The sequence below is a fragment of the Abrus precatorius genome, unplaced genomic scaffold (genome assembly GCF_003935025.1).
Source record: "Abrus precatorius isolate BTA unplaced genomic scaffold, Abrus_2018 Scaffold3, whole genome shotgun sequence".
Taxonomy (NCBI): Eukaryota; Viridiplantae; Streptophyta; class Magnoliopsida; order Fabales; family Fabaceae; genus Abrus; species Abrus precatorius.
The window spans coordinates 5324344-5344873 of NW_020874373.1; the positions used below are offsets into that span (position 1 = coordinate 5324344).

The 20530-nt window shown below is 30.8% G+C and overlaps 3 protein-coding genes and 1 pseudogene across 6 annotated transcripts; 3 read left to right on the forward strand and 1 right to left on the reverse strand.

Moving 5' to 3' along the window:
- The first annotated feature begins 1378 nt into the window (after positions 1-1378).
- On the forward strand, positions 1379-3653 carry LOC113861080 (annotated as a pseudogene).
- Positions 3654-5024: 1371 nt separating this feature from the next.
- LOC113862832 (pyrrolidone-carboxylate peptidase-like) lies at positions 5025-8408 on the reverse strand. 3 transcript variants are annotated; one of them, XM_027496068.1, is made up of 6 exons: positions 8238-8396; positions 7666-7711; positions 7216-7556; positions 6276-6380; positions 6120-6167; positions 5149-5658 (listed from the first exon to the last, which is right to left on the reverse strand). In XM_027496068.1, exons 3-6 carry the CDS (start codon positions 7486-7488, stop codon positions 5419-5421), a joined length of 666 nt encoding a protein of 221 aa, XP_027351869.1. In that variant the 5' UTR covers positions 7489-7556; positions 7666-7711; positions 8238-8396; the 3' UTR covers positions 5149-5418. The 3 variants fall into 3 exon arrangements, with proteins under 3 accessions (XP_027351868.1, XP_027351869.1, XP_027351870.1); XM_027496067.1 differs by lacking the exon at positions 7666-7711 and having other exon boundaries at positions 5025-5658; positions 7216-7554; positions 8238-8408; XM_027496069.1 differs by lacking the exon at positions 7666-7711 and having other exon boundaries at positions 7216-7491; positions 8238-8404.
- A 3343-nt stretch (positions 8409-11751) lies between these two features.
- Positions 11752-16586, forward strand: LOC113861247 (inactive glucose-6-phosphate 1-dehydrogenase 4, chloroplastic). Of its 2 annotated transcripts, none has more exons than XM_027493945.1 (12): positions 11752-11953; positions 12045-12288; positions 12395-12528; positions 12687-12781; positions 13164-13278; positions 13405-13610; positions 13740-13848; positions 13964-14001; positions 14142-14262; positions 15144-15346; positions 15700-15900; positions 16025-16586. In XM_027493945.1, the coding sequence occupies exons 1-12, from the start codon at positions 11882-11884 to the stop codon at positions 16260-16262; spliced, it is 1776 nt and encodes a 591-aa protein (XP_027349746.1). In that variant the 5' UTR covers positions 11752-11881; the 3' UTR covers positions 16263-16586. The 2 variants fall into 2 exon arrangements, with proteins under 2 accessions (XP_027349746.1, XP_027349747.1); XM_027493946.1 differs by having other exon boundaries at positions 11851-11953; positions 16004-16471.
- A 3317-nt stretch (positions 16587-19903) lies between these two features.
- On the forward strand, positions 19904-20479 carry LOC113863769 (protein NIM1-INTERACTING 1-like). The gene has a single exon (XM_027497467.1). It carries the CDS (start codon positions 20108-20110, stop codon positions 20477-20479), a length of 372 nt encoding a protein of 123 aa, XP_027353268.1. The 5' UTR covers positions 19904-20107.
- Positions 20480-20530: the final 51 nt, after the last annotated feature.

A 20530-nucleotide genomic window follows, 5' to 3' on the forward strand; every position in this document is an offset into this window, starting at 1 on the left:
CGTTTTATAATGGGTTTGACCATATGTATATAGCTCCCATTTTGGAGTAATATTACAGGATATTTGAGTTGTAGATCAGAAGCACAATGAGACAAGCTGAGAAATTGAATCGACCAATTGTCTACTTACATGATGTTGAAGCTGAAAATTTCTGTCTAAATGTTTTTCTTTGATTAATTTTGTTGATGTTATAATGGAAAATAGAGAGACATACACCATAAGTTTCTGTTTGCCGATGAATTTATTTATCTCACCTTAATTAAGATATATTGTGTGTGCTAAATTGCTAATATTATATTCTATGTGCTCCACTAAGATATTCTTCTACTTTGGCAATGATATCAACCATTAAACCCGGTGTTAACTGCCCCACTACGTTGTTGGAATTAGAAGAGAAGGCTCTTTGTTTCTTGTTTTGGTAGAATATTATAATACTATTCTTTTACAAGATGCATTGTTTTCCCTTTCGGTGCGTGACTGGTCCAACTGTTGTAGTGGTTTGAATCGCATTCGCATGGCACGCCATGGTCACGATGCCGAGTGGTTTACATCACAAGTCAAGCAATGAAAATGTTATTTAACATTTATAAATTACATTTTGACTAAAATGTTAAATTAATTCTAAAAAAATATAGAATTCTTCGATTTGATTCCTGAAAGCAAAAATATTAAAATTAATCTCTAAATTAATGTACATTATATTCATTCATGGATAGTCTACTTATAATTTTATTTGTAACCTTTTGCTAATTGGCTAACCAGTATTTGCCAATATCGTTAACTAAAGATACATATATACAGTGTAGTGTATTAGCCTATGGATTTAAAGACTTCTTTTTATGGGATATTGATTACCTAGTTATGTGTACTAAAGGGGCACTAAATAATGTACATCATGCGAAATACCAAATATGAACAAGAAAATCTTGGCCAAAAGTAAAAGTGAAAAATGTCTGTACTGGAAGATATATTGCCATCTTTACTTACAAGTATTCCAGAGAACTTTTTGAAGACTACGAATGTGGAATGTTGGGCCGGTCGGTTTTCTGCCATTATCATGACATTCAGAGCGCATTCCTCGACCTGCTATACATATAACAGACAACAGTTAACCATACATTATTGATCTGCACCATCCATTCATCAATCACCAATGTTGTGGTTTCTTTGAAAATGCTTGAAGTGTAATTAATTAGCTCGTTTTGCATGGCAGATGCTATATATATTATATAAGTAGCTATAAACTTTCCTTGCTCACCCCATTCGATTTTCATCTTGATTAGCTAGCTAGAAGCAAAATAAACCAAACGTTAAAGACCTTCAGCTTTTGTTAATATTTTAACTTGTTTTTGGTTATGGTTATACCCAAATAAGATCCATGGAAGACTTGGTAGTTGTGCAAATGAGAAGAACTTACACCCATCATCCCAATATTCATTTCCATACTCTCCCTCTAATTATGGGCTTCGTGTTGTTGATGTGACAGCTATTGGCGCTGTTGGGGATGGTATATCTGATGACAAAGCATTTAAGTTGGCTTGAGACACAACTTGCCAAGCCCCAAGATCTCATAGGGCCCTGTATATCAGAGCTTATTTTTCCGGTAATGAATGTCAAAACAGATTAGTGCATGCATGTAGCGCTTGAGAAATGATGATATCACACTTATAACTCACTTTTTATTTGACTAAAATTTATTTAAATTATAAAAGAAAAATGCTGAGTACTCTTAACATATTAATTAAGAAAGTACCAATAAAATTTAATGTATTGATAATGAAAAAATTATACTAAGACACAAATTTTTAATAAAAATATTGTTAATTTTTCATTTAGTGTTGAAAAGCATTTGTTAGCAACATTCTTTAGAAAATTATAAATAAAACAATAAATAAAAATTGAAGCCTATACCATTTTGTATAAACACTAATAAATATATGTCAATGATAAATAAACGTTAAAAAAAGTTGTTTTGCTAACCCTGTTAACCTTTTTATTAATATTCATTTAATTAATTATGTATTTCTTCCCAGAATGTGTATGATAAAGAAATATTATATCCATAAAATATTTCATATAATACTTTTTTATTTTATCTTTTTTCATCACATCTTCTATCTTATGTCACATTAAATTGATGGAACCACTGTGTCACTGGATGGAGCTAAGTCATGGCCAAGAGACAGCGGCAGGAGATGACTAGTTTTTGACAGAATCAATGGATTTATACAGCAAGGGGGTGGTTTTACTGATGGCAGAGGACAAAAATGGTGGGATCTTTGTTCTAGACATCAAAAAGTATATAAGCACTTCTCCTTTGTCTTTTTATCTTAACTAAATTTTCTGATATATGCCACCGGACCAATATATATCGATGATTCTGCTTTGCACAGAAAATTAACGGAAGAACATATTCAGGTTCATGTGATAATCGCCCAGTTGTAAGTCTTAGATAGTAGAAGGCTGTTTTATCTGAATTCGATTGCATGAAGCACTGACACTTTCATCCTCTAGAGTTTTTCTATGCAAGCAATCAGATTTTTAACGAGCTCCAATTTAACTGTCACAGGAATCAAAATTAACAACAGCCCAGAATTCCATTTACGGTTTGATAACTGCATAAACGTCCATAAAGAAATGATTTCACATGCCCTAAGTCGCAAAGCCGATAGAATTCACATTGAGAACACCAAAAATGTCAATATATACAGTTCAGTCATTTCCAACGATAATTTTACAGGTTCCCTTTCAATATGAGCAAACCCAACAAGCTCAATCATGCCCTCCCTTTATCATCCTCACTGTATACAGACGATGACTGTGTCTCCCTTGGAGCCGGTTGTTACAATGTGGACATAAGGAATATAACATGTGGTCCAAGTCATGGAATAATTAAGGTACATTAATTTTGCAAGCTTAAGAGAGTTTAAAAAAACAAAATTAAATTCCTACTATAATTATAACTTCCAAGTTTCAACCTAATATGACTATATTAGACACGTATGTTGAGATATACCGCATTAATTAAGAATATGATTAAAATTTCTTTATAATATTTGGATAACTTTTTTTCTTAATCTAATTTTTGACAATGAGTTAAATTCGATTTATTTTTAACATAGTATCAAAGTTTATACTGTCTTAAAGTTAAACTACCCATAACGTTAAACTACCTATAATCTTAAACTAACTTTAACTTTTAGAAATGAATTAATTAAGTCACTTAAATTTAATAATATGTGTTCTTTCTTTGTGGTTTCTGCAGCATTGGTAGTGTTGGGAGACATAATTCCCGAGCATGTGTTTCGAATGTAACAGTTACTGACTCATTTATAAGTTGGGATAAAAACATGGACTGATGGAGAAGGAGCTGTGTTAAAAAACGTAAACTTCAACAACATTGAAATGGACACAGTGCGGAAAACACAATAATAATAAACCAATACTACTGCCTCTCCAAGTCAAAGGAATGCTTCAACCAAAGCTCGATCTCCGCGGTGCATTTTGCTTGCAGTGATTCCGTTCCATGCGTTAATCTCACGTTCTCGGGGGTGGATCTGCGTCCTTCACTGGGAAAAACTTCCAAAGACCCATTTTGCTGGAAGGCCCATGGAACCTTGAAGACACTTAGAGGGAAACCCAGTTGTGCATGACCATAATGGATATGTTCACGTGTTCCTCCAGATGAATAGGATTTGTGTTTTGGATTTGAGTCCTATGTTTTTTATTTTCTTTTAAATTACCTCCCAATCCCAACGTTGGTTAATTTTTAAGTGACACAACAAAAAATAATTAGGGTTACATGAAAATTGATGAAACTAAAAAGGTCATCGTGTATTTTATGTTATTTTATAGTTTATGAATGAAATTTTTTATTCGGTATTGTATTTAGTAAGAAGAAAACAAATAAAAATTGGAAAATGTTTTTGCGATGTAAATGGCATTTGCCATGCAATCTGAATGAGGCAATTGTTTTAGTATATCTAGTTTTACTTGTTTTAATTAAAATAAATATATTATTTTTAAGATTTATTTTTAAAAAATCTTATAATTTTTTAACATAAAATAAGTTAATTTAAAAATCTCTATCTTGTTATGTTCCTTCTTATACCAACTTTTATATGATAAAATTTAAAATAAAAAAGAAACAAATCTTTCTTTGTGTTTTTTTTTCCTCTCAACTATTTTCCTATAAAGATAACGGGAAAGACAAGAATACAAAGTCAAGTTTTACAATATATAAATACTGGCCAAAAGAAAATGATCAATCACTCAACATCGTTATTGGGGAGGGGCAGAGAAAATCGTACCGTAAAAGTCAGGTATAATGAGGAGTGAAAAAAAGAAGCGTGGAAACCTTATTTCTTACCATGTGTTGTCGAAGGTAAGTTTAGAAGAAAGCTTGTGAAAAGGAGGAGAGGAAGAGGAGAAAAAAAAAGAGAATTTGTATCCAGAGAAGCATCATAAATATGTTATAGTAACAAGATAAAGTTTATAGATATAATTTTTTATATTAATTATTAAAATTATTATTATTATTATTGACACAGAATTTATAATTGAATGATAGTATAAAAATTAGTATATTTAAATTAAATTTGAATTTCTTCCTCAATCTTTTGAGACTGAGTACTTGATTTCCCTTCCCCTCTTTTTTTTGGCTGGGATTGTTGGTTAAAACATGAATTCTCCCTCAATTAATACGCAGAAGCTCAACACCTTGTTGAGGATATCCTGCCCAAGAACTTCCAGATGGGTGAATATAGTGTTAAGAATAATAAAACAAAATTAAAAATGGGTGTTAAAATTCAAAGTTGAATTATTAATTATCAGGGCTATGAATAGCTTCAGCCCTCAGCAATATCTTGAGCATCCAACTGAAAAAACACGTTATGCAATATAATTCAGTTGAGAAATTTGCATGCATTTTATAATGTTTTATACAACAAAGATAGATAAAAAGAGAAATGAGAGAATTATATGAAATAAGATGAGAGAATTATATGAAATAAGATAATTGATACGATAAAAAAGAGAAGTAAATATTATATAAATAATATAACTCTTTTTAGTTTATTGGAACATATTCTGCATGTATATCGGGATACACTTATTCTAAAGCATGATCTAGCGGGAAAAAAGTATTAAAGAAGATGAAAATTTATTCACAGGGTAAACATTGAAGATGCCACTGCCATCACAATGTGCTGGAACTTGTAATCAGAAACATTAGCTGATAGAGCAAATGTCTCTCAAGTCTACCACACATACCATTTTTTTCAAACTGTTTCCATTTTAAATATGATATTTTTATTATAAATAATTCATTGAAGATACATTCATCCACTTTGATAAACATGATGCCAACACCAGAACAATTATACGAGCTCCCACTTTTGAGGGTCTGAGTGTATGATACTAAGATATAGAAGCAAGCACCTCTAACAAGGAAGCAGCGAATTGCATTTGAGTCTCTTCATTTATTGTCAAGAAGAGTGGCACGTGCACGAAAAGGGATTTGATCCCATTTTGCTCCGCAAAGCGAAGGGAATGATAGTAAACGTAATTGCACACAAACCTACCTGCATCATCTGATAACATAACTTCATATCCCTTCTCTACCAAGGCTTTGGTGATCTCCTCAACAGGAAGTGAAGTCTGCACAAAGTTAGGACAAGAGATCATGACAGTTCAAAATTGGGTAGAATAGAATACAATAAGAAAAACCAAGTAACGAACCATGTTTTGTGAAGTGGTTTTCTTCATGTTATCTAAGCATATAAATAACTTTCTACCCTTATATGCCTCCCATCAAGGGGTACAACCCGTAAAACTAAATTCCTCTATACCACCTCACTTTCAGTTTTGGGCAAAATGAGGAGCTCAACAATGTAATTTGATGTGGCCCATGGAGAATTGAAAAGCCCTTAAAATGTTTTTTAGAATAGCACAAGAGAATTAAGTACAGTAAAGTACTTCAAATGATACCCGAAAAAACAAATGCTCTTCTACGTAAAAATAATTATTATTATTTTACTATATTAGGAGTAAACACCAAGCCCAAGATTACACATTAATTTAGGAATTGAGTGCAAGTGAAACACAAGTGGTCCATTTACCTCCCTTGTTCGTGAAATTCCACCATCTGAAGGGACAATGGGGACTTTCTGCAACATAAATATTATGGAAATTTCAGCAAATATGCTCCTTGTACATCAGTTCTAAAGGCTTGTTAATGAAATCAAGTTTGAAATTGAACCACTACTTAATCTCACCTGGGGCTTCCATCCCATTTCATCAGGGCAACGAAAATTAGCCTCATTGACAGCCTGATTCTCTATAGCAAATCTTGTTGCACCACTGTTAACCCCAAAATGGAGCTGAATGAACAAAAATCAGAAACGGGCAGAACTTGCAGGGATGGAGAAACGAAAATATATTTAAATTAATAATGAAATGCCTGAAGCTAAGAAAGGAAAAATCCTGGTTAATTGGTAACTCCCTCAATATTCTTTCTAACACTTCTTAGGCCTATAACAGGATCTTCAGATGCTTAAATGTGCACTGCTGTTATTTTTAGTTCAACCTTTGAATTAATGTGTAGAAGTAAAATTAAAGTCAAATATAAGTTTCATTCTAATTCATTAATAAAATGATCTTCACAGCTGAACTTGGACCTAGTCAATTTAAATGTTAAGATACTGATAGTCGAATAAATCAGTTGTTACTTGTTAAGTTATTGTACCCTAGGAATTCCTATTCCACAGCATAATAGTATTTAATGAGCACATCGACATTAATAGAGTAATACTATAGTAGTCACAAAGACTCTATCCATGTAACATTCAACCTTGCATATTCTATGTTATTGGAGCAGTGTTAGGTTCCTCTGCTATTACTGCAGATTTTTATTGATGCCTACAGAAAGGAACAAAGAATGTGATTCAATACTCTTTGATTAAGCTATCTATCATGTCAGATGATAATGTTATAGTTCTTGGTCATATTTACTTTTATGAGTTACAATTTTCATCTCTTTTGTCTAAATGTAAGCTAATTCAGCTAGAATAACATAATATATCCTGAATCACCCGGAAATTAATCAAGAAGTACAAATTAAGGATAAAATTACATAAATACCAGCATAAAAGAATGATTACGCAAAGCTATGCGCATGAATAGTGAAGCTATATATAAAGTATATGGGCAACTCACCCAAATAATTCTATTGGAACTTGAAGATTCAGAGTCATTGGCGCTTATGGCAGATTGTAATCTCTGGTACAGTGAAACAAGTGCACCTTGACCAGCAGTCTCAAGAATACTGCAGCTCCCAATAACTAAACCTTTTGGCAAACCCTTCTTATTCATGAACTCTGTCAAATTATTGACAAGTGTTTCTGTTGGATTCTCTGAAACTCCATGGAATTTCTTAAATCCAGTCACATGAATTGTTGTTACCGGTGTTGTAGGACCTTCAGAACCCATTGGCTGATGATATTAAGTAAAGCTAGTAATGGTTAGAGCTTCAACTGAAAACTAATTTCCAAATACCTGCATTAATTTGCGAGCAATTTTGAGTAAATGGAACAGAAAAAATTGAATTTTTTTTTCCTAAATAGTGGAGCACATCCAAAGAAATTATATCAGTCCTTAACCATCACCTAAAAAAACCATAAGCCCTCAGTCATTTACAAAAACATCAATCAAACTTTGAATCAACAGAGAAATTGGATATTAATATTATTATCATCAATTGCATAAAGTGCCAGAAAAGAAGTCCTGTCTGGAAACTTCCAAAGCTTGAATCAGTGAAAGTAAAAAGTGCAACCATTATTTCACCGAAGAACCAACAAGTGAATAGAAAATGGTCGAAGGGAAGCCGGAATCAGAAGAAATGAGTCTTAACGTAATCTCAAAATTCACTGATCAAAGATATCAGTAACAAAAATAGCACAAAAATCATTTTGAAAAGTGATGCGAAGAAGGATAATCGCCTATCAAACTCAAGTTTGTCACTTTTCAGATAAACAACAGTCGCAGAGGAAGCAAAGCACTTTGGTCATTGCTGAATTGTAGTATAACCCGAAAACTACCTTAAACCCAATACCCCATCAAAATTAAATTAAGATAAAGATGATGATCACACACCCAAATGATCAAAGACCCATAAATTTGAGATATTAACAAAATTGCGGGGGATAAATGAAACTTTTGATTGAGAGAGAGCTTCTTACAAAAATCTTGAATCTTTGAGATGACACACATCAACGAGTCTTATCTACTCAAAGTTGATTAACTAGCAAAGATTCCGATTAGATTTAGAAGAAAAATAGAGAGAAGGAAAAGAAAATATTTATACAAATATGGCAGTACAGGTGGGTGCGGGCGTCAGTGTCTCCTTCGAACAACAAACCTTGCTATTGCAACTTCTTATAAACCAAAAATAAATTAAAAAAAAAAACTTTGAAGTGACATCTCATAATAATATAATTAAAAAAAATTGATAATATCAATTATTAATACTGGTTTGTTAATCTTTTAATTGTTATTTTACGTTTATTTTTTATTGTATTATTTTTTTCCTTTTTATTTCTTTTTTCCTTTGTTCATTTTTAATTTATTTGAAGGTGTTAAATCATTTTTAAATTTTATGTATTTTTTAATAGTTTTAATTAATTGATAATATGAAAAAATTTATATTCATAATGTATTATTATTTTTGTCTGTGTTATAAGAATAACATACTTTTGTAGGAGGAATGTCATTCCTACCATGGTAGCTAAATTTTTTTCGAAAGAAGAAAGCAATTGAAATTCCCTTCTTGCTTCATAAAGACTTCGAAAGAGGTTTTGCTCCTATGCTTTTCCAAACAATGTAATTCGCATTAAAAAAAGCAAAAAACAAACTTGTACATAGTTTACTTTTGAAGTTTTGTAAATTCAAAGATGAATTTACTTAAAATTGTTGCCACTAAACCATGTAAAAGTTTTATAAAGAGTTCATGTATGTATAACTTTTTAAAATAAATTTACACAAATAAATATATTACACTAAAATTTATGTAAACATTCATTTGATGAATCTAGATTCTTTTATGCTTAAGTATAAATTGAATTTTTAGTTTCATTTTTATTTAAACAAAAGTATATTTAATTAAATAAAAATACACAAAATCATATTAAATATTAGATTCTTGTTTGCATCATATTCATATATACTTGCAAGACATAGTTGTAGGTATGTTATTATTATGAAAAATTATAATATTTTAATAAAAAGTGTTTATTGTATTTTAATAAAATATATGTTTTTCATAAAAATTACTATTCTGGCATACTTAAACTTAATTTTAAAAATTAAAATTAATAAAACTTTAATATTGCAGCAAGTAACATGATATTTAATTTATTCTGAAGGTGAATAGTATTCAATTATTAAAAAAAGCACACATTTATCTCAAACTTGAAAAGTAATTAGGAATTGAATGGTGATCTCAAAATGACAACAAAAGAAAAAGGGAGAAATGTTGTAACAGGTGCATTTGTTTAAAAGTGGTAGGTAGCTCTATTGATTAGGTGTATATTAAGAGTGTCCACAGTGTGACGTTGTGGCTAGATTATTTAGCATTTTTAATAATGACGCTATGACTAATGCATTATGAAGAGATATAATTTCCTATTCTTTATTCTGTTTTACAGTATATTGATAAAGAAGACAACTATTTATACGAATTAAATGCATGATTTAAAAATATCATATTGAAATATCATTGTGGCAAAATAAAAATAATATATATATATATATATAACTAATTATTTAACATGTAGCAATAGAGATGATTTTGTTAGATGTGCTTAATTTTATATAAACTCAAAGGGGAAAGCATTTAAACATATTGGAGTGCATGCTTCATTCTATTATGTAATTTAATGGTAATCTCATGTATTTTTTTCCCCACTTAAACACTACTTTTTTTTACGTGTTTAATTAATTTATAAGGTTTTTTTTTTTAAACACTACTTAACCTTAAGCACTGAGGATAAATAATTAATAATAATAAATTTTTATTAAAATTATTTATTGTATTTTATAATTTTAATTCAATAAATGTGTAATTTCTTATTTATAAATGCTTAAATTCATTTTTATACTATTTATTATTCATTATTTTTTCAATTAAAACATAATATTTTTAAAATCTAGCAATCCCTTCCCCCAAATTTGACGTCAACATGGGTAAGAATGGACACTTGTTTTGATCTTTTCACCCTTTCTCGTCTATCAGCATTTTATTTCATTCCCTCCAATTTCTTATTATGGAAACATAGAGAGCAAATCTTATATGACTGAGATTATGGTTGAAAAATATTTTAGACTAAATTGACCTAAAAATGAATATTCACTGTGCCGTTGAGGTTTGGTAGGTAGCTGAAGTTATGAATTTGTATCTAAAAAAGGGATGGCTAATGGTGTTGTTTATGTATTGTAGGATAGCTGCTTCCACCTACATCATATCATATTTGTATCTAAACTCTGCAATGAGACGAATTTGGATGTACTTAGGGGTTAACCACCCCAGTTTGATCACGTTTCTTAAATCAATTGTAAAGGATCAAAATACTCAAATTATTTATAAATAAATTACACTTATCTCACGTTAAAGTTAAAGACTTGAATTTTGTCCAAAAAAAAATATAGTATAACATTTTTAAAAAAGTTTATTAAATTAAAATATTAAACTAGCCTGTTTAAATATAATAATAATAAATTTTGTTAGAAACCACTCACATAATTCATGAAATATTTAGTAAAAATTTGAAACCTTTCCAATTAAAAGGCTTTTTTATTTAAACAATGTAAATTAAAAAATAAATTCTTTATTTAAAATTTTTGTCAAATTATTTTTCTGGTTGGGATGAATTTGACCCGTGATAAAAGTTTCACTAATATGATTGACGAAATCGTTGAATTTTAATTTTTTAAAAATAAATTTTGTTACCAAAAGCACAAAACTTGTGGAGAGCTGACACATGTTACCATAAATAGTCTTCAACTTTTTAATAATAACACGTGGTTTGAGTAAATTTTGCTATGAAAATGATGAAGAGCTAACCTATGATGCAAATATAAATAAGTGACGAAACTTGCTTATTTATGGGATAATTTCATGTAGGTACATATTTAATATATATACACACACAAATATTAACATTTAGTTTATATTTTTACCTATAAATTATTATTACTTTAAATGATATAAATTTAAATTTATAATTATATTTTTATATAAATATCAACTATAAAAAATTTTATTTTATAATTCAATACAAATTATTAATACTTCTCACAAATTGTATTATTTTCATAGTAAAACTTACTCAAATTATGATATATGTTAGTTTCTACAAATTATATTATTCTTATGATGAAATTTACTTAAATGATAATATAGATCATTATATGCCTTGTTTGTGATGAAACTTCTTTTAATTTTATTAAATATATGACAAAATTGTACAAATAATGATACTTAGCAATATTATGCTTATTTTATATTTTTAGTGACAAAATTTATTTTAAAAAAATTAAAATTCCACAAATTTGTCAATTATATCAAAATTTTTTTTATCACATGATCAGATTTTATCAAAAAGGGAAATAGTTTGAAAATAACAATAAATAAAAAAATTTATTTTTAAAATTACATTATTTAAACAAAAAAGCGAGCAAAATAGAGAGTGTATGTGCTCCAACGAGGTTACCTTTTGGACAGTGCGTGTATTCCACTGCATCCGGAACCACCAACTCTGATTGCAACCGTGTCGCTCACTATCTGGGACATGTTCTTCTCCACAGACACAAACACAAACACGTAGTAATGTCAGTGTGTTTTTCTTCAACCTCGGTTCCGTTCCCAAGAGCAACACATCTTTCCTCAAATCCAATTAGCGTATGTTTCTGTGTTTTTTCTCCTCTCTTTCTAAATTTGTTGCCACAGAGGCACTGCTAACTATATGATTGGTTGCCCCAATTTGTTGCAGGCTGCGTCCAATAACTACTTCCATGCAGTAACAGGTGGTGCTCGTATTGTACTGAACGTTGGAGATAGAAGCTTGTGTCGAAGGTTTCGTGGTTTCAAATTGTGGATACTCGAGAGGCTCAACTTCCAACCAACAAAGCAACCTAAAAAGAAACACCACTTCAAGAATAATTTGGAAACAACAGGTTTATCAAATGATAAGGGATTGCTTTCTGATTCAACCTCAATTCTTCGTGTTTCTGATGGTATATTTGCTTTTAATTTGCCAAACTTCACTTCTCTTACTGCTTAGGCTTTAGTATGTGATTAATTGTTTTTAAATTGAACATGTTTCTCATAATATTGGCACAGATAAGGTTACTTCAATGGATGTTAATAGAGCACCCTCACTTTGCATTGCTGTCATTGGAGCCACTGGTGAACTGGCAAGGAGGAAGATTTTTCCTGCTTTATTTGCCCTCTACTACAGTGGATTTCTTCCTGAGGTATACAGCTCTACAACAGCTTTTATTTCAAGTAATTTTGACATGATATTTTATTTCAAGTATTTAAATAGGTCGGAATGTATCAAGAGTGCTAGTTTCTAGTGGATCTTTATCCTTTTCAATTCGTGAAGTATAAATATGCATTGTTTTGTCTGCAGAATGTTCACATATTTGGGTATTCAAGGAAGAACATAACTGACGAAGACTTGCGATCTTTTATAGCTTCAACATTAACATGCCGAGTTGATCATCAGTATGATTTTCTTGTCAATTTTTAAATTATTAACTCGTATTCCTTATTTCTCGTTCATGGGCATAATCTTTTGCACTGACTTACGTATGGAAACTTAGGGACCGCTTATTATGTTATGGTTTATGAAACTTTACTCCCAATTTATAGCACATAAAATTCCTGGAAATTTATTTTTCATGTAAACAACTATATCTTTGTAATTATCCAATTCCAAAGTTGTAATTAATTGGTTCATTTCACTTGAAACAGAAAGTTATATATGTCTTTCTGGCTTGAGAATGAAAGAATAATGTCTAGCTATATTTATTTATTTTTCTTGAGCTTAGTCAATATTTTATGATATTCAACCTTTTCGGTTAATCTGAAATACATAAACTTTCAGGCAGAATTGTGAGGACAAACTAGATGCTTTCCTTGGTAGAACATACTACATAAATGGAGGTTACGACAATAAATATGGGATGTCCATGCTGAATGCTCGAATGCAGCAATTTGAGGTAACTCAGACAAATCTCACCGGTATACCTGAAAGTTATTTTCTTCTCAAATGAGTTCTGTAAACTCTTTCATAAGCTGTATACTCCGTGGTATTTGATTCTATTACAGCTTATTATGTACCTCAGGGACAATCCAAAACCAACAGGATATTCTACCTTTCTGTGCCACAAGAAGCACTTTTGGATGTTGCATCCTGTCTTGCAAGCAGTGCTCAGACCCAAAAGGGATGGAATCGCATAATAATTGAGAAGCCATTTGGCTTTGATGCGCTCTCTTCCAATAGGCTGACACAGTATCTTCTTTCAAACTTTGAGGAAAAGCAAATATATAGGTATTTATTCCTTCCTCTTCCCTTCTCATCTATCAACTCATGCACACAGACACCGATGGATGAAAACCAGTTGGATACACACAGCAATGCTGTTACATAAATTGATGAATCATGTCTATCTGTTGCCAGGATTGATCATCTTCTAGGAAGGAATCTCATTGAAAATCTCACAGTTTTAAGGTTTTCAAATCTAGTTTTTGAGCCACTTTGGAGTCGTACTTACATACATAATGTACAGGTAAGCCCCCCTTTTTAATCTGATTAGCATGCCTTAATCTCTGGATTTAACAAAAATTCATGTCTCTTCTGCAATTTAATGTTTGTCATCCATTTGTTTAATTAAACTACTGTAGGTCATTTTATCAGAGGATTTGTCCGTGCGTGCAGGAAGGTGATCTTAGTGACTGTATTGTCAATAGAGTGAATATAATGCAATCCATCATTTCGTACTGAATATGTTTAAAGAACTTTTTCCTCCACAAGTAGTTGCGTGTGATATGATACCAGCTTACTCCTTCATTACCCATGCAGATATTTCAGTGGCTATGGGATTATCCGTGACATTGTTCACAGTCATGTGCTCCAAACAATTGCATTGCTTGCCATGGAACCACCAATAAGCCTTGATGGAGAAGATATTCGAAATGAAAAGGTACACATACAGATTATAAACTCTAACATACCTAGTGAGATGCCATCAACAAAGGTACGAAGTTGTATGAATAATGAGTGAGTGAAGTGTCATTCCACAAAGATTAATGTCACATTGTAACCAATAACTAATTCACTTGGTTGAAGCTATCTTGATCAGTGAAAATGGATTAAAGGGAATTCCATTGGGATCAGTGGAATCCCTTAGGTTAACTTGAATTGAAAAGGGCTTGAACAAGTACTGTTAGATGCAATTACGGATAGACCACATGCATAGCAATCATCTATACCTAAATGGCTAGATCTATGCTAGAGACAGTGATTAGGTCATGCATTATCATCCAAAGATTTCCCATTTGTAAGTATGATGATCCAATCATTTCATAAGGGCCAAATATGAATTACGTTCAAGTCAGACTAAGATCCAAATATGAATTACATCCAATTCAGAACTAAGATCCATATTGATCCTAGCTAGATAATACCTAAACATGATTAAAGAAAGAAAAACCAAAGGAAACCAGGCTAACTCTGTAGTTATATTGAAGAGGAATTGAAGTTCTGTAAGGACTTCCTTGGTTCCTCCTTCCCAATTAAGCTAACACAGTACTTGCTTCCTTTTCTTTTCATTCCATGATCCAGTTTGTCTTTTTATATTCATCCTTATATACTGATAAACTTACACTATATTAATCTAGAGGGAACGGGGGATCATGCTAAAACATACTTAGTTGCCATTGAACAACAGATACACTAATTCTATATTAATATTTGATAACATTTTATATAGTTATTGGGGTTGCTTGTTATGAATTCAACTCGAAAGATGCATTATTTCCACATTATCACCTAGTGCTGCGTTGGTAAAAAGCATCTTTTCAGGTCAAGGTTTTGAGGTCGATTCGCAAATTAGAGCCTAAGGATGTCATTCTTGGGCAGTATAAAGCAAGTGGCAATGACAAGGTTGATGTGTGTTTAAATGGTCTCACACCTACTTATTTTGCTGCCGCACTATACATTGACAATGCACGATGGGACGGTGTGCCATTTTTGGTTAAGACAGGCTTGGGACTCATCAAACACCAGTACAAATCACTATCTTTTCTTTCAATTAGATTAGTTTTTTTTGTTGTCTTGGATTAGATATTTAGATTCCTTAGCATGACTATCCCTCTTCCAGTCTTCCAACAATTTCTCCTCATGGGAGTGAGTTTAGGATAGGATGAAAATCTTTTGTTATTATTTCAAGATCAATTTGGGAAAGGATGAATTGTACAATGATTTTGCTTCCTTTCTTTCCTGCACCCGGATCTTAACTTATACACTCAGAAGAAAAATTAAAGATATGAGAATTGCTTATAGATATGTTGATGCAATAATTCCTTTGAAAATGAATGGTTCAAATCTCATGTTATTTGGCTTAAAATTGTTAATGCAGGATGGAGATACGGATTCAATTTCGTCACGTTCCGGGAAATGTATACCACGAGTGCATTGGACATAATATTGACCGTGCCAAAAATGAGCTCATTCTTCGTGATGTTCCCGATGAAGCTATTCTGGTGAGAGTAAACAATAAGGTTCCAGGATTAGGCTTGCAACTGGATTCTTCAGAATTAAATTTGCTATACAAGGACAAGTAAGCACTTAAATGTTGGATTATTGTTTGCACCATATTCATATACACTTTGACCATGTGATGTTAATCATGCTAGTATAACAATATCATATAATTTATTTAGCATGTTACATTAATGTTAAAGGTACAACATGGAGGTGCCGGATTCATATGAGCATCTTCTGCTTGATGTGATTGATGGGGACAACCATTTGTTTATGCGAAGTGATGAGCTGGCAGCTGCATGGAACATTCTGACTCCAATTTTGAAAGAAATAGACAAAGAAAATATATCGGTGGAACTTTATGAGATGGGAGGTCGTGGTCCAGTTGGAGCATACTACCTCTGGGCTAAACATGGTGTTCGTTGGGTAGAGGATTAGTTCTTCTCTCAATTGTTTCTTCTTCTGCCACGTTACTGTGTTCATGTTATTTTGCTTGCCCCCTTAGTAAAGACTACCAAGGCTTTGTATTAAGTATTTCAAGAGTGCTAAAAATATATCTTTAGTTATTCATTCTGATTTATTAAAAATTGTATAAGTAAAAATTTGTAATTAAGAGTGAGATTTATATGACTTTTAATAAATTTTAGTAGATGATAAATGATGTGTTTGGAAGAGTGTGTTAGAAAATGTGATGTTGTATTTGACTAAGTATTTTGGAATGATCTAAATGGTAAAGAGCGCCATTTTGTTTTTCTTCTGTTGACAATTCCATGTTTTGTTGACAATGTATTGTTGAAAACTAGTTTTTGACTGGCTTCATATTGTTGACAATGTATTGTTGAAAACTTGATTTTGACTGGCTTCAGATAGAGACATAAGGCAAAGAAATCGAAAAAAAATAAGGAGAAGGAAAGCAGAGCAAAGAGAACAATTGTATATTTCCAACATTGATTAAGTTCTTAGATAATTTTTTTTTATATAAATGAAATGATATTATTTTTGGATGGACTTTTAAAACAGGAGTGCTTAAAACTTTATTTTCTATCCTAAACTTTGAAGTCTGAAAATTAATAGGGTGTTCAAATGTAATTGATGTCACGATGACCTTGAATTTGTAAAAGGGAAAATGTCTTTTAATAGGTTTATTAACATTAAAATGACTTCAAGTAAAACATATTTTATCTTTTAAACGATGGAAGTATAATTTAAAAATTTTAAGGAAAAGAAAATATATTTTAAGAAATGTGAATTTAATTTATCCACTTTTTCAAACTCTGAAGGAACTCGTTAATATTTTTGGTCAGATGATTATTTATCTTGAAATCTTAAACAACTAGGCAAAGTTTTAAATTTTATTTTTGGTCAAAGACAAAGCAAATGTTAAGCTTGCTTTTATTCTTCAAACATATACTAAGAGTATTATAAACCTTGCGTAGCAAATGGGCATATAGAGTTTGGTTTGATATATGAAGAAGCAGTAAGCTGGTACCTCGTACATTCATCTAGTTATGAAGGCATGGGAAGTTTATTTAATTTTTTTCCACCTAATGTACGCGTGGTGAGTAGATTATTGCTAGCCACTTGCAGCATTAAAGTTAAAAAGTAATCAAGTACATCCAAAGACCATATCAGAAGAAGGTTATCTTTTCTAGTTTTCCCAAGTTTTCCCAATGTACCCAAAAGAAAATAACCTTAATAGCATTTAATATAATCCAAACACGAAGTTGCATTTCATAAACAAAGAACGCTTGACGAACACAAAATCATAGGAGTTATATTTGAAACATGATTTTAGGTCCCATACTATGATGTCGGTAAAAGTTAATCAAGCTATTAGAATGTGGCATAGTTCTAATTTGAAGTATTTTCTTCTTTCTTCTATAATTTATTGAAAAAATAAAAGAAATGGCACCAGATTGAATCTTCTCATGGAAAAAAATAATATTAAAATTTTATGGCTATATCTCTTTAATACATATTAAACAATACAACTTATAAGAGACATATTAATACAAAATGTTAAAAGCACATAACCTATCTTTGAAGTGATATAATTCAATTTCAAAATGATACATGAATCATCCTTGTTTTCATTCCACTGCAGGGGCCACAGCAATCAGGATCATGAATTGTCTACAACATGGACATGTGCATACCTATCTACTTCTGTTACCCTGATGAAAGTATAGCGTTACTGTTTTGTTTGAATAGAAGGGAAAAGAGTAGAAAAGAAAGAATATACATATAATTATCATTATTTTTTGTCTTGTTAAAGAGAAAGCAAAAATAAATAAATTAAAATAAACAATTCAAAATTTTTCTTTATTTCTCTCTTCAATTATTTAAATTTCAAAATTCCCCCTTCTCTCTTTTTTTCCACTCTACCAAACAAAGGCACATGTCATGTTGAATATTATAATTCGCACTCGTTACTCAAACACTTTGAAGTTGAACCATTGAGTAAAGGCATTCAGACTAAAACCCCATCGTAGATCAATTTTGCTTTGTCAACCATCGTAGATCATTGTAAAATATGGATTGCAAAAAATATTTTCAATTTTTTTACACTTATTCTTTACAATGATAAATATTTTTTCTATTTAAATATTATAAATGTTTTTAAATAAAAAATTATTATGTTTAAAATTAAATTTACGGATCGGTGTTGATATAACTGTATTGTTACTAATCTCTTTATCTTTATTGATAAATAGTAATTAATATCCTAAGCATACAAGTTAAGAAATAAAAATACAAGAGTATTATCAACATATTCTCACATATTTTTTAATAAACTCTTTGATTCGTTAATTATTTAATCACTAGTTAAAATGATCTTCTTTTATTTAATTCTCGTCGGATCATGTTAAGCATATTAATCAATAATTGATTTCGATTTCTTTCTTTTTTTTAGTGTACCACTTGGACTTCAAATAAACATTTCCCTTAAAGAAACTGATATAATTACAAATCTGATTATAATACTCTGTTGTTCGGGTCGAGACTCGCATGATTAATCAAGAAAAGTTTTCCTTCATAATTTTTTAATGGGGTCCATTCTATCTTCACCTCCACCCCTCCATATATGTTGGCCTACCTAGACTATAAAAACTTTAACTTTTAAATATATAAATAATGCCAATATTTATTATATTTTTCATTGGATCTTTTATTTATGTAAAGAGTATTTACCAACTATTTTTCAAAGTAGAACAGTGTTAATCATATACTTCAGTATAAGAAGGAGAAAGAAGAAGAGAAAGAGAGAGTAAAAATGAAAAATATAACAAAACACTGTATAACTATATATAAATATAGTTGTCGGCCAGAGTATTCTGAATCGATCTCTTCTCAAGATGTGGGTCATTTTTTTAAAATGGGAAAAAATAAAAATTATTAAAATATAATATTTTGAAAAAAAAAATACAAATGAGGTTTTTAAAAACATTGTTCGTGATAATTTTTTTTAAAATATTATTATTATTTTTTCAAAAAATTATCAGTGACAATTTTTTATAATTTTTTAATATTTTTTTCAAAAAATTACTAATAATAATTTTTAAATTTTAGTAACTTTTTGTTTTTTTATCTGTATTCACACCAAAAATTGTTAGTGACGATTTTTAAACACTATATTTTCATAATTTCTTAAAAATATTATATATATATATATATATATATTAAATCTCATGTATAAGCCATGACACATGATATTATTAAGGTGGAAATATTACGTTATGGGATGACGAAAGGTATATGCTCAATGCCCTAGGCTTTCAATCAAATTATCTTCTCAGTCAACTTACCATCCTACCCTCACTCTCACTACGCATAATCTCATATATCATGTCTCAACCTCACGGGCATTCTCGTCAATCCAAGTTCTCTCTCGGAATTCAAAATCACACGCGTTATTGACCTCTTTTGAGAGTCAATTTACACGCTTTTAGTTCATTCAACTCAGTGAGTAATTTCCATAGTTCATTTGTAAACTTTCACTAAAACCTATTATATATTCAATATTCCTTATTAATTATTCATCTTCTTCACTTCCTCTCTTTCCTTTGTAGGTCATCGATTTGGTCATCATCACCTACCAATTTATCATGTTAATTAAGAAGAAAATGAGATGAAGGACTCATACTTCAATATTTTCTCTTCTCTAGTTTGTATGTATGTATGTAAATAGTCCATAGTCTTCGTGATTTTTTTTACTCTCAACGGCATATATTATATTGTCTCGATCACAGCTAGGTTTTGCGTGAACTGATTAGTTAAGCAGCATGGAAGAAGAAAGAAGGAAGAGAAAATTAGAGAATGAAGAAGAAAATGAGGAGCAGAAGATGGAAGAGTTCTTTGCCTTGGTAAAGAGGACAAAGGATGTTCGCGATCTTCTATTTAAGGAGAACCCAGATGAGAAGATTGAGGCAAAAAATAAATCTTCTCTTATTTGGAATCCAACGTTTCAACCAGAAGACTTCATTGATTGTGGAGATTTGGGAAAGAGTGATCTTTCAGGCCCTTCAAAGAAAGAGAAAGAGTTGATAGAGAAGAGAGAAGGTTTGCAAGAAGCAACAACAGCAGCGCTGGAAGCAGAAAATAATGAAGAGAAAGAGAAAGAAAGTGAAGATTTAGACTTAAATCTTACTCTATAATATATATAAACTAAATATGTGTAATTGTGTATGTGATGGATTTACCATATG